The sequence below is a fragment of the Sander vitreus genome, chromosome 12 (assembly GCF_031162955.1).
Source record: "Sander vitreus isolate 19-12246 chromosome 12, sanVit1, whole genome shotgun sequence".
In the NCBI taxonomy this organism is placed as follows: domain Eukaryota; kingdom Metazoa; phylum Chordata; class Actinopteri; order Perciformes; family Percidae; genus Sander; species Sander vitreus.
This window is the reverse complement of record NC_135866.1, coordinates 22,061,951-22,075,775: the sequence shown is the minus strand read 5'-3', so window position 1 is coordinate 22,075,775 and position 13,825 is coordinate 22,061,951. Positions and strand designations below refer to the sequence as shown.

At 39.8% G+C, this 13,825-nt stretch overlaps 1 protein-coding gene across 1 annotated transcript; it reads right to left on the bottom strand.

Annotated features, from left to right (window-relative positions):
* Nucleotides 1–1,273: 1,273 nt before the first annotated feature.
* Nucleotides 1,274–13,042, bottom strand: dis3l2 (DIS3 like 3'-5' exoribonuclease 2). Its single transcript, XM_078264601.1, has 21 exons — nt 12,931–13,042; nt 11,554–12,332; nt 11,318–11,448; nt 11,154–11,207; nt 10,927–11,028; nt 10,564–10,738; nt 10,307–10,371; nt 9,699–9,928; nt 9,440–9,613; nt 8,747–8,826; nt 8,516–8,628; nt 8,307–8,414; nt 7,880–8,113; nt 7,518–7,597; nt 7,188–7,371; nt 6,828–6,914; nt 6,160–6,307; nt 5,684–5,814; nt 4,790–4,894; nt 4,119–4,223; nt 1,274–3,703 (listed from the first exon to the last, which is right to left on the bottom strand). Exons 2-21 carry the CDS (start codon nt 12,305–12,307, stop codon nt 3,602–3,604), a joined length of 3,162 nt encoding a protein of 1,053 aa, XP_078120727.1. The 5' UTR covers nt 12,308–12,332; nt 12,931–13,042; the 3' UTR covers nt 1,274–3,601.
* Between the last annotated feature and the right edge of the window lie 783 nt (nt 13,043–13,825).

Here is a 13,825-nt window from a genome sequence, read left to right as displayed (position 1 = left end):
ACGCTGGAAGACTGTTATGTGTGGTGGTGCAGGTTGGCACAGTTTGTTTTTGTTGGCGTTTGTGGAGCCTGGGCTGTGACCACGTTGTTTTACAGTGTGTTCAGGAGACAGGCAGCTTACGGATAGTGAGGAGATGTTTGCTGTATGTGACAAAAAATGGTGTAGCCTAAAAAACGTGTGACATCGCTTGGAGCACCTTTAAGTGGTCTGGTATAACCAATGGCTCAGGGTAGCTAACGTTAGCAAACTTTTAGCATTTACTGTTCGTTACACGTTAATTTGACTTGACTTGAATTTATCATATTGAGTGACTGCTATTCAACAAAAGTTACAAAGGTCAGAGGTATGGAATTGTCCATGTCTTAAAAATAATCCTCAAGCCAAACCAAACATATCAAAACTATTTAAAACTAAAATAACTGTTTTTGGCCATTTGAGGCCAGCAGAAACAAGCTGTGAATGCAACACTGACATATTATGATGAGAGTTGCTAATTTACGCATCCAAGAGCACCATTAGCAGTAATATCAAGGTATTTTTGAGTCTACCTAACAAATGCAAGTCAAATATTCACTCTCATTTTATCTCCATCCTGCTGGAAAATCCTGGCTCTTCACCAGCTAGCTAAATGCTCCATTTGTTGTTCACTAGCTAGTCGCTAACTTTGTTTGCAGTTTGATCCTTGACAGGTAGTGGTAGGTTTATCAGAGCTTTTTTGATGTAAACAGCAACAAAGACTAATCTACGAGTACGCTAGTCTCGCATTGCCAGAGTGCGGTGATACCAAAACAGTTGAGATGCGGGCCATATTACCAAAACAATGACTAAAAGATACTTTAAAGCTAGAGTTTAGGGATAAATCACTTTTGTTCTCAGTGTGTTCCTCACTACAAATGACCCTTTCATATACAAGAAGCACTGTGATCCATTGTTAAAATAAAAATATTGATTATAGCAGCTTTAAGCAGACCTGAAATTGCATGACGGTGTGGCACACTCTTCCTCACTATCTTCTATATACTGGAGCCGTGGGTTTAGGGTGGATTCATTAAAAACACTCCCTGGTAATAAAAGAACACAGAGATTATCTTTGTTTATTCGCAACATAAACTTAACATACAAGGGCAGTGTCCGATTGTAGCAATAGGGGTAATTATGTCACTGGCAGCACGGATCACTACTTTGTGTTTGAATAGAATCTGTGTTTTCATCTTCAGTGACCACTAGTTATGTTTAAAGTAGGATTCAGAAGGAAAAAAAACAGTTCCAGTCATACATGTATGTATTTATTTCCCTAGAGACAAGGATAACCATCTATTACTCTTTATGATGCTTAAGCAGAGTACAAAAGAATACTGACCAGAATCAAAGTTACATGTCACAATATAACTTTGCTGCATTCTGAGGTTGTCAAATGTGACGTGAGAAATTCTTCTTCTTCTTTTAAATCTTAATCACAGAAACACATCCTACTAAGTGAGTACAGTTGTTTTGCACTAGTACTTACAGAAACTTGCTGGTTTAAAATACATTTAAAGCCCATGTTTCAAACTGTCAGTCCATGTAAAACAAAATAACTTAAAAACTTAGCTAATGGTCTTCCAAAAATCTGAAAAGCAATCCGTCAAACAAAAGAGATGTATAAATAAAACAAAATTGTGCAGACGTAACAGCTCATTTGTATGACACTTCATGGCACTTCGAACTAAATAGAGGCACACTGACTCAATTGAAGCAAAAGGGAGGCCCACAAACACTTAAAATGTGCAGCTTCACTAACATTTTATTTAATCTTTGCTTGATTAAATTAAGGCTGATATTCAGTTGATATTAATGAGGTCCATTAAATGTGCCACAAATCAAGTCTAAGCACAAAAAGACCCTACAACAGTTGGAAGCACAATAGCCAACATAAAATCCATTAAGAACTCAAGGCCACCAACAACTTCAGCGGAAATTCTTATTCAAGTCATTCCAATGTTTTGTATTAAAAACAATAATGAGTTGAGAAATAATCAGGCTTTGGCATGTCTTGCACACAAAATACAGAAAATGTGCCTCGTTTAGACTACAACAATATGTTAGATCCTGAGACCCTCCTTTTAAGAATTTAAATCAAATTAAAAGTTCTACGAGCTGTACTTCATGACTATGACATGAAGGACCTGAGGGGGCCCTTCAGCCCTTTAATTCACACCCCAGAAAAATCTGGAAAATCTTCCTTTATAAAAACACTATAAATACATCCGGCAATGTAAAAAGTCCAGTATGGCATGTGGTTGCTGTTTTTCTTGTTTCGCTTTTGTTTCTACGCAGACGTGAATATACCTGTTCATTCAATCTGCTGTAGTCAAAGGTTTGACTTTGTTAATACGGCTACATTTTTACAGTTTGGTCCAAATAGCTTCACTCTAGCCACAACAAGTTCTATTACAGCAACCATAGCCAGTCAAAGACAACCAAGTAAGTAAAATTCAGTAGTGTATTGAACTCTATTGCTTTAAAAACTCAAAAATAAGTCTCTCTCCTCAATCTTGAATCTGGAAACCAGTCATTGATATTAAACTGAAAATCAGCTTTCAAACAGACTGTGTACAACAGTTATGCAACATGAAAACGGTCCTCATAAAGGTCAATTAATCAACAGCAAAATAAAACTAATTGCTGCCTTGGTTCTTTCACTGTCAGACCTGGGTCACAATTCAATTTGAAATCCATCCACTGAATTACATACAATAATGGCCCCATTAGTGAGATCATCAAGGCTTAAAATAAAACATGTTTCAAGTTTTTAACCACTCACTATGAATCATATGTCAAACCTCACACGGTCAACCATTTTCCAAAGCATACCATTGTACTGTATGTATTTACATACAGTACAATGTACAACAGTACAGTTCAAACTTTTTGAAAAAAAGCTAACTTTGCCCTGACCCAGCTATCCCAAAATCTCCAACCCTGGATCCGCCCCTGCGCCTCGCTATCCTCTGTCCTTTGGCCCAACCAGAGATGCCCACAAAGATCATAATAGCCATTTGTTTTTTATTTGACTTTGACTAATATTGCCTCCATCTCTTGCTCTCTCTCCCCACTATCCTTTACACAAGAAACACAGGCGTGATTTCTAAAGAATGAAAGTGAAAGTGTAGTCCTTGGCAGTGGCCCAGGTTCGACCCTGTCATTCTCCAGCTGCTCTATAATAAAAAAGGTAGTTAAAGCCCTAAAAAATAAAACAGTAAACTTGCCTTTTGTGCCTTCTACCTTGGATGGGTCCATATTGCACGTCTATAAATGTGGACTTCCCTTCCATGTGTTACGTAAATTAAAGAAAACCAAAGAACAGCTGGAACACATAATATACCTTGGAAAAGGGCAGCCATCATGTACATGCATGTGGGTTAATTGCAGTAAGTGGGCTAACATATGAAACATACTGGGATGGGCCTTTTGGTTAAGACTGAAACTTTTAGTGGGAATTTCCATTGAAATCTGACTCTGACCTGACCAGTGATTTTCCTGCTTACCACAGAAATACTGCTTCTAAAACTATTACTACTACCAAACAACAAAAGAATATGTGCAATTCAGTTTTAAGTGTTTATGATTCGTTCTCCTCAGGCCTCTTGAGCACAGCACTGTATTTCATGGGTGCACCGTCCGCTTTCAGCTGCACCTCCACTAACGTGAAGATTGAAATAACCTGTAAGTGAAAACAAGAAATGATTATTGCAATTTACACTGTCAACTTGCTTGGTCAAAGACACCTTCTAACCATCCTAACCCCAACCCCCTCCAACTGTCCAGGAAACAAGTTAGTAGTCTTGTTTTCTCCTGTTTAAAGAAAAACCTCTAGTCTAGAAAAAAAAATCTAAGTCCTTAATATCTGAGATGATGTACTACAATTATAAGTAGTTTCTGTGTCTCATAACTATCTTATTACTGTCGTCTTGAAGTTCCTACAAAAATACGATCACACAGTAAAGGTTTAAAAATCCATGAAACTTGAAATTAAATTCTCCCTCTCTGTTCATATTGAATACTATTTCTATTTTCCTATTGACAGGCTATACCAGCCAACAAATGAAAAAAGCATTTTCAGCGTCTGTGGTTCTCACCTGCTCTTCTGGAGCTTTCTCTGGATCCTCTGGGGTCCAGACCAGAGTCAGCTCGGACTTCTTCCCCACCTTGCGATGGTGGAATGAGTCCAGGCCGGCGACAGACTGAAGGTGGAAACAAATGGTTTCAAACGGTTTCAGATGAAACTGTCACTTGGACCTACCACTGCAATCTGTATATCTGTGTTTATATACTGTCTGTTTATATAAGGGTGTTTATTGTGTACATATTAGTGATGTCAAACTATTCAAATATTTAATCGCATTGATGTCATAGTTAACTCGCAATTAATCGCACATTTTTATCTATTCCAAATGTCTTTCTTATCTAATGTGGACTTGGACAGTTGTGAACGGTCACACCATCACTCTCTGCACCGTCTCATTTCTCTCTCCTGGATGAGCTTTTTTTGGGTAAATAATTGTGTGCTGTTGACAAGACTGAACTGAAAGCCATCTACACAGTCAAAAGAATATCAAAAAAAAAAGGCAATTATGTCAACAACAAGACAAAAGAGGTATTAAGAATATAAAAAGGCAACATCTAAAAACACTACCATTACTAAAAACGTATGCACTAAAGTATAAAGAAAGCTGAAGCCGAAACGCCGGCTAAATGTTTGTATTAAGACTGAAACCTTTCCCTGTAAATGGAGTGTATTGGAGCTGACCTTGCAGTAGATGCGTTTCTGTACTCCGTATCGGAGAACCAGCACGTCAAAGGACTGATCCAGCACCCCCATCACCATGGCCTCAGAGTCCAGCGGGCCACAGTCCTGAGGAGCACAGACCCAAAACAATACTTCAGTATACTGACAGTATGGTTTTGACATGACATTAAGGAACTGGTTTAAACCTTGGCTTATTTGACATTTTTAGGATTTATTGAGCACTTGGGTTTTTTTGAGGATACCAAATAAGTTAACGTTCACCCAGGGTCAAAGCCATAGTTCCCGACAATATTAGCCACAGAATGAAACGTGAAACTCTAAAAAAGGAGTTATTAAATGTATGTAAAAACGACATTAGTAAACAATTCATGTTCGGGGTGGGGCTGGGCGATATGGAGAAAATCAAATATCTTGACATTTTTTACCAAATACCTCGATATCGATACTGCGATGATACTGTAGAGTTGACTATTGGGGCTTTTACAAAATATTTAGACAATGAGATTTTTAGATAACTAATCATCAATTATGGATATATAATGTGTAAAGTGGGTAAAGGCAAATAATAGAACAGCTAGAACAGTCTGGTAAGTTCAAAAAAACATCATCACTTTACTGTAATGCTAATGTAAACCGGGAAAAAAAACAACACATATGCTATATAACGATATTACAATAGTGAAAATATAAGATGATATCTAGTCTCATATCACGATATCAATATAATGTTGAAATATTGCCCAGCCCCATGTTCGGGTTGATCAATTATTTAAAGTAAAACCCAACCTGTTGTTTTTTTTTTGCCACTGCAGCAATGAGGACAAACATGTACAGCTTGAACAGAAAAAAAGTATGTTGTCCCACTTGACAGCATGTTGCAGTTTGGATACCCACCTTTACAAACACTCCAAAGAAGAGCTCAGAGCTGAGCTCCTGGACTCTCTTGGATAGAGTCTTCTTGTCATTACAGTGTGATGCTTGTTTTTGGACTTCTTCTGTTGACAGCCCCAAATTAGGCCCACAATCTGCATGCAAACATTCAGTGGAAAGACACACACGTAATGAGTATGAGAAAAAGAAGAAAGAAAAGAAAAATCACACATATTAAACTGACATACACACATACACACACAAGTAGGAACAGACAAAAGCAGGACGGGCAGAAACAATGACCAAAGGCAACATCGCAAACAATGGGAGATCTGAGACTGCTTTGTTCTTTTTTGCATTTCTCTTTCTACTTTATCAAACAGACATGTCCTCCAATACAACCACAGCACTGAAACAAACAGGACATTGTGTTATTTGTTAAAATGTGTGTGTTTGTTTTTGTGTGTCCAAAAAAAGACTTTTGTAGAGAAAGTACGCACTCAGTGAGGAAGCCAGCAGCCTGTGGACAATGATGTCAGCGTAGCGTCGGATGGGGGACGTGAAGTGAGTGTAGAGAGGAACGTTGAGGGCGTAGTGCTTAAATAACTGCTCCTCCTTGAGTACACCTGTACAGAAGTACAACGCCATCTGGGAAATACCAATAACCAACATTAAATTACTGGAAAGCTTTCATGTTAAAAACAGTAAAAATTTAGTTTCAATCTCACAAAACAAAAAACGTTCTCCCTCTGATTAAGATTAAAGATTAAGACATACTTTATTGATCCTGCAAGGGGAAAATTTAACTTTTTTCACTCTGTTGTTCATTATTACACACAGGCCTGAAATACACACACATGCTAATGGAGACCTGGCAATACTGGCACCTCCCAGCTACCAGTCCTCAATCCGTACTTGGTCCGCAAAGGGACTTGAACTGGTGACCCTCCGGTTCCCAAGCCAAGTTCTTATGGACTGAGCTACCACCACCCCATATGTTAAGATGACATGTTTTTCTTTCATGATAACAACTATTACATGCCAGTGGGTGTCTTTTAGCTTTACAAAAGCAAATGTATACCACACAAGTTTGATAAATGGATGAAAGCTCAAATGGACAAAAAAAATAAAATAATAAATGGAAAGTGCCCTTCAGCAGTGGTCTAACCTGCATGGGTCTGGAGCACATGTGGGTGAGGACTTCTTTTCTGGCAGTGGTATACTCATCATCACCAAGAGTAGTATTGAGACTCTTCTGTATGTTGGAAAAGCAGAAAGTTTGAATCATTAATACAGTTATTCTTCATATCATATCATTTTCAGTAAATCAAATGTTCTGTCAATCACGTATTGAGCGTCAGATGCCCTGTGACATCCCTGAGAGAGGGAAATACTAACATACAACACAAAAAAATAAATCATCAAATGGACAAGAAATGTAATATTTGTAATGCAGGACAAAAACTATTTCTAGTAGTTTCTGAGGTATTAGAAACTGGGCTACATCTGCTGCATTGTGAGTACTGACATGCAACGCTCCTGCAGAGGAGAGATCTATGTCGATTCCCAACTGGTCACAGAGCTCCTGCAGCTCATCCACCATTTTGGCCTTGGGTGGAGGGTGGCGTCTGAGCAGGGCCAGCTCAGGGAATCTGGAGTGGATGTGGTGGGCTGTGGCAATGTTAGCCAGCAACATGAACTCCTCCACCAACCTAGAGAACAGAGTTATGGATGATGGTTAAATGGCCAAAGCGGTGGAAAAAAGAAAGGAGGACTATTATTTAAGCACTCCTGACTGATTCAGAGACACATTTCAACAAAGGTTATACATGTGTCTCGTCAAATAAATGTTACTCACTTATTACTGTCTCTGTACTGGTAAACATAGCAGCCTTGAGGCATCATGGTCTCTTTGTCCAGGGTAAAAGACAGTTTTAGCTGAAAAAGAAAAGAAAAAGAAAACACAAGGCATGTACATGAAAATAATGTTAGAAAGCTGACAAATCTGGGTCTTGTTTACAACACTTTCTATATAAGTAATGCTAGGTTACATAGTGTTAGCCAGCTCAAATAGCAGCAAACTCTCAAACTATCTTTGATGAACTCTTATTTTGAAATACACAGCTACACAGTCTTTACCATGCCCTATTTCTTAACTACTGTATGAAAGGAAACCCTACCATAGAGGTCAGAGTCAAACACAAGGCAACAAGTACTAACCTGGTCGAGTCTGAGGGCTCCGCCGGAGAAGCGCTGAGCCCGGAGGTTCTTGGCAATGGAGTGCAGGTTGAGCACAGCCTGATGGATCTCATCGATGGGGTGCTCAGGGTCCGCAGGTGGCAGCTCCTCAGCAGAGAACATCTTTTCAGGGGCCTCGATCATGCTCTGAGCATGGTCGTAACTCAGCTTCACACAGGAGCGGATGACTGAGCGGCCAAACCACTCACTCAGGATCTGGGCAGGTGAAGTGGAACCAATGAGATGAATCACAAAACAGGAAAAAAAACAAAAAAACAAAAATAAAAACACCCCAAGCAAATGGCAGCACAATTTCAGCTTAATCAATCAGCCATCAGACGCTACCTGATGAACTTAACCTTCTACTGTTTGAGTGCAACTCCGGTCCATGAATTTGATATGGTCATACCTTCCCCTCTGGTGTGATTTTCCAAACGACAGAGAAAGTGAGTCTGTCAGTGAGAGGATTCAGACTGCACAGCTCCTCACACAGCAGCCGAGGCAACATGGGGATCACCTGGACAGTGACAAAAGACATGCACACAGTGAGTTCTGAATAAGTTATTCATAAGTTAAGCTAATTATATAAATAAAATAAACAGGGCAAGCAGCACTCACCTTTTGAACCATATACACACTAGTTGCTCTCTGGCTGGCAATGGCATCCAGAGCGTTGTCCTCCCCCACAAAATAACTCACATCAGCAATGTGGACTCCCACCTCAAAGTTACCTGTGTTGAAAAGACACAGTCTATGACACAACTTCCCATCCCACTGGAAAAATAGTATCTATATCAGAATTCATGTTCATCATTATCATCGCTTAGCTCCTCAGTTAAGTTAGATTACCATCAGGGAGTTGTTTACAGGACAGAGCGTCGTCCAGGTCTCTGGCGGTAGAGGGGTCAATGGTGAAGATACACTCCTTCCTACATGAAAAACAATGCTTTATAAATTAAGACTTAATACACTTGTTTGCTGCCATTAGATGTGCAGAGCTGCAAAGATTAATCAATGAATCGATTAGTTGTCAACTATTATATTAAATCGCCAACTATTTTGATAATCGTTTGAGTCATTTTTCATGAAAAGAAAAAGTTAAAAAAAATAAAATAAAAAAAATCTGATTCCAGCTTCTTAAATGTGAATATTGTTTTAGTTTCTTCACCCCTTTATGACAGTAAACTGAATATAACTGAGTTGTGGACAAAACAAGACATTTGAGGATGGCATCGGTCTTTGGAAAACACTAATTGACATTTTACAGACCGAGCAACTAAACGATTAATTGAGAGAATAATCAACAGATTAATCAACAATGACAATAATGGTTAGTTGCAGCCCTAATTGGATGGCAAAGCTTCAAATTCTCAGTACCTCAATTATAAGCAATCATGTGTCTGGGTCTATAGAGCTCACATCTTTATTTTTGTGCCAAGCTGGATCTGGCTCATGTAGTGTGTTCCCACTCAGAGAACATATTCATAAAAAAGGATAAGACTGTAGAGCTACATAAAGCATGTATGGGCTTCACAGTCCTACCTCAGGTCTCTCCTTTTTCTCATTTCCTCAGGTGGGATGGTCCAGGGCAAGTTCTTGGGAAGGCAGTCTAACACCTCATCTGAGAACTCAGAAAAATCAACGTCGTACTCTACCAGGATGCCCTCCGTCTCTGGCTCAATTTCTCCAGCCTGACCCAGTGTCTTAGCAAGTTGACTGGAAGAAACATTAGGAGAGAGTCCGGTTGGTTGTTATACTGTTAAAGTGGTTCCCTGCATCAAGCTTTGAACAGAACACTCACCCTTCTGCAAAGTTGCTGTCGGCTGCCCAGCTGGTGATCCGACATATGAACAAGGTGTTGCTGTAGTCCCCCGGGCGAGAACTAAAGTCTTCGGGACAGTCAGCAAGGAAAACGTTAATCCGTGGCACCCGGTGGTCCACGGGGGAGAACATGGCAAAAGGCTTATCTGGTAGGAATTTCAGGAAGCCTGTCACAGCTCTCGAGTGTTTCTTTTCAACAATGTACACCACCTGCCAGACAAATGATAAGTGTCCATTTACTATCCTGAGCACAAATGACAAAATGCTGCCAAGGAACAAGTGAAAGACCAAGGTTAGGTTATCGTTAGTGCAAACAAAATTTCTTTTCATAGTAAAAGCCTTTCAGTGACGAGAAATGTGTAGCTTTAATTGTGAAGTAGCCAAATGAATTGTGAAGTTGTTGTGGCAACTTAGCATTACTCGTGGTGCCGTTATATCGCTGCCATTATTTCATGTTAAGCAGTACTACTACTACTACTACTACTACTACTACCACTACCTGTATCATTGTGGTTAGTTTTATCTGGAAAATGCTTGGTAAAAAAAGAATCTAAGAAATACAGCACAGCTGACAGGTGGGACACTCACTTTAGCAGTCTTTTGGAGTATTTCCCCATTGGGCCGTGGTGTTGAGGGGTCTTCCAGAGGTTCCACTATTTCCATTGGATGAAAGGAAAAATTAGATTAGCATTAGCTGAACTATTGCTTTTATTTGTTTTTTTTTGCTTCTGTGCATCGATACTCTTCTTAGACCAGTAAATAAAATATTCAAACACAGATACCACAAGTCCCTATATTGATTGTGATAGGCAACAGCTGCAATAATCACAACTCCTTTACAGTACCTGTGTCAGTGAGGGTGGTATTCTGCACTTTGCGGATGAGTTCATCCTGGTCGCTACACTGGTCTTCCACAGTAACATCAGGCCTGGGGGTGCGTGCTGTCTTTTTCTGCACAATGTTTTCTTTCAGGCTCTCTGACTCACTGGTGCCATCACAGTCAGTATCTGACCTCACAACCTAAACAGATAGCATTTATCGTCAGGCTAAAATGGAGCCTATAATAATAATAATAATAATAATAATAATAATAATAATAATAATAATAATAATAATAATAATAAAACTTCCTGCTGATGCCAAAAGTTTAAGACATCGGGCTTAGAAACTAAAACTATACTGTACACAGATAGGTAAGTATAGTTTACCTTCCACTGCTCCCGAGGGAGAATTTGCACCACCACTATGTCTCCATTCAATGCTCTGTTACGAGCCACAATCCCATCCAGAAATATATCCCGTGTGTCATCCTGCGAAAATCAAAAAGGGAGTGCTTTTTTTTATTTTATTTTTTAGAACCCATTAAACAAGTTGTTGAAGCAGCAAAACATTACATTTGACACATTGTGTCAAATCCATTCTGTGTTGAACTTACAGGAGATGGGACGAAAGCTTCGTGGTATTTCTTTGGGTTGATTCTTATCTGTCCCTGCAGAGAAAGTATGTCGAATTAGGAAATAATTCCACCAGTTTATTGTGTTACCCATACTCAATATAGATTTGAATACAGTTTCAGGATCAGTAACCCTGGGTTTTTACCTGAATGAGTTCTCCTCTTTTAAGGCCATGGGAAACCTCCTCAAATGCCATGTAGGATTCAAACACTTGTTTCTTTGATCCTCTGCCTCCTTTGTTCTTACTCTTGTCAGCAGGAGAATTGGCACTTGAAGCTAAGATTTAACTCATTAATTTAATCCATCATAAATCATCACATTCCAAATAAAATGTGTGTACCTGCTGAGAATTAAGATCTCAAAAACTAACCTACAATTTACCTCTGGATTGCTGCAGTGCTTTGTCTTTACCATAAGGGGACATCTGAGTGTCAAACCCAGACTTTGATGTCCCTTCTCTGCTTTTCTCCTCTTCCGGGTGCTTTGGCAGGTTTTTTTTCTTTGACTTTTTCATCTTCTCTTGCTCCTGTCCACTTGTACTGGCTTTCTTTGGGGACTGGGGATGTCCAGCAAATGAGTCAGTCTCTTTTGAGGCGACCTCTCTGTTAGAGTCCTTGCTTTTCTTCTGCTGCTTCTGGTGTTTCCTCAAGTCATTGGGTTTTAAAGTGCTGAGCTCCTCACCAGACTCGACGTCTCCATCGTGGCTGGTGGCAGTGTCCCTTCTCTGTCCCCATCGCTGTCTGTCAGACACACCCTGCTTCCTTTCACAATCCTGCTGAGCACTGCGGGTGCTTAGTTTCTCCATGTATAAAGACAGGGAACTCTCCTCTCCTTTACTTTTCATGGAAGAGGGGGAGAAGTCACTCGAATCAGAGAAATCATTCGGCACTTGGTCCCTTTTTCGCTGTGGTATGTTCTGCCTGTCACTCTGGGCTTTGAGCAGTGTGCTTGGCCCATTTCCTTCCCTTTGAAATGCTGTGTCCTTTGCATATTGCTCTAGATACAGACTGAACTTGCTGCTGCTGTGCTGGCTGAGAAGCCTGGCATATGCGTCTTTCTGAGGAGGAGTGCTCGACTGAGTCTGGCTGCGCTTTGGCTCTCGATTCCGGTTCTTCGATTGCCGAGGAGAATCCATATGGCAATCCTTACAGAAACGATCTCTGAAAAGGCAAAAAGCATACTGTGAGTGCTGCCATTCAAGCTGTAGTCAGTACACATTCCAGACAAGGTAGCTTTATTAGGCAACAATGTTTACAATGCAGTTCACTCAAAATATGTTACAATATGAGATCGTTATCTAAAATGAATTTGAAGAAAATGAAAGCAACACTTCAGTAGCTAACTTTTGTTGCGTAATCCATTCCCCTTACGTCAAATACATTAGTTAGTTTAAGTTTAAGTCATAATTACAAACGTAAACATGACTGGAAGTTAACCAAGTAAACATTAGTTAAAGTTACATTGGGATGATACGAGACAACAAACTCTGTATCATCACATTGTCTTCGGTATTAACGTCTCTACGAGCTCAGAATATCTTCTAAACATATGTATCCTGTAGCTACCAGCTAAATAACGTTAGCTAGCGCTTATTAGCAGTGGCTGACTAGCATCAGCTATGCTAACTGCAACGGCAGGTGTTGGTTTAACGTTAACTAACTAGCTAGCTAACTAACGGTACTTGTATGTCAGACAAACCACGATAAACGACTCGAAAATGGACTGAACGATTGTCACACTCAAAATCTTAACCATTACCTTATTCACTGCGTGTAAGATATGTAACTTAGCTGTTATTCAGAGCAAAGTGCTAGCTAGCTGATGCATTCACTTCCTCCGTCGTCGTGAATTGAATGGTTACAGTCATGCTACCTTTGAGTGCTATCGGAAATATCAGAATTAGGCGAACGCACGAAAACGCCACAATAGGGGAAAGTCAAGATACAATACAAATATGGCATGTTTTGACCTGTCCTTATAAAATATTAGTCAGGGACAATCCTGTTACTACATAGATTAATGAATTAATGAATTAATCAGGTGGTACATTTTGGAAAAAGTCTATTGACACTTTGGTGAGTGACTCTGTGTGTTCATATATTTTTCTGTGTGAAACAAACACATTACACCCAAATGAATCAGTACCCGAGGTGCTGTCATTCATTCCAGTATTCACTGAGCAGCTCCATGACCACACATAAGAGAGACACAAGCAACCTCTAGAGGGCAGCAAATACTAAATATTTCATTGATTTGACTATACAGTGACTTATTGCTGTGTGTCAGTTGTGCGAACAACTCAACCTGTCGGATGACAACGATAGGAAGAAAGTAATCTTAACATTCAGTCAGACAGAAATGTCTGTGTCTGAGTGTGTGAAGACATATGTTGTTCTACAGGACGAATATAGTTCTTAGCTATCACCTACAGTATTTTTGCTATATATGCTCTCTCCTGACAACCTGATTTCACACCTGTCTGTTCACGCTTGCTTCGCTTGCATAGTACAAGACAACTCATAAAGCCTCCTTCAAGCACACACACACACACACACACACACACACACACACACACACACACACACACACACCGCTTCCTCAGTATAATTCCTAGGGGATTACATGGGGGTGATTTTTGGCTAGGTGTATGTGT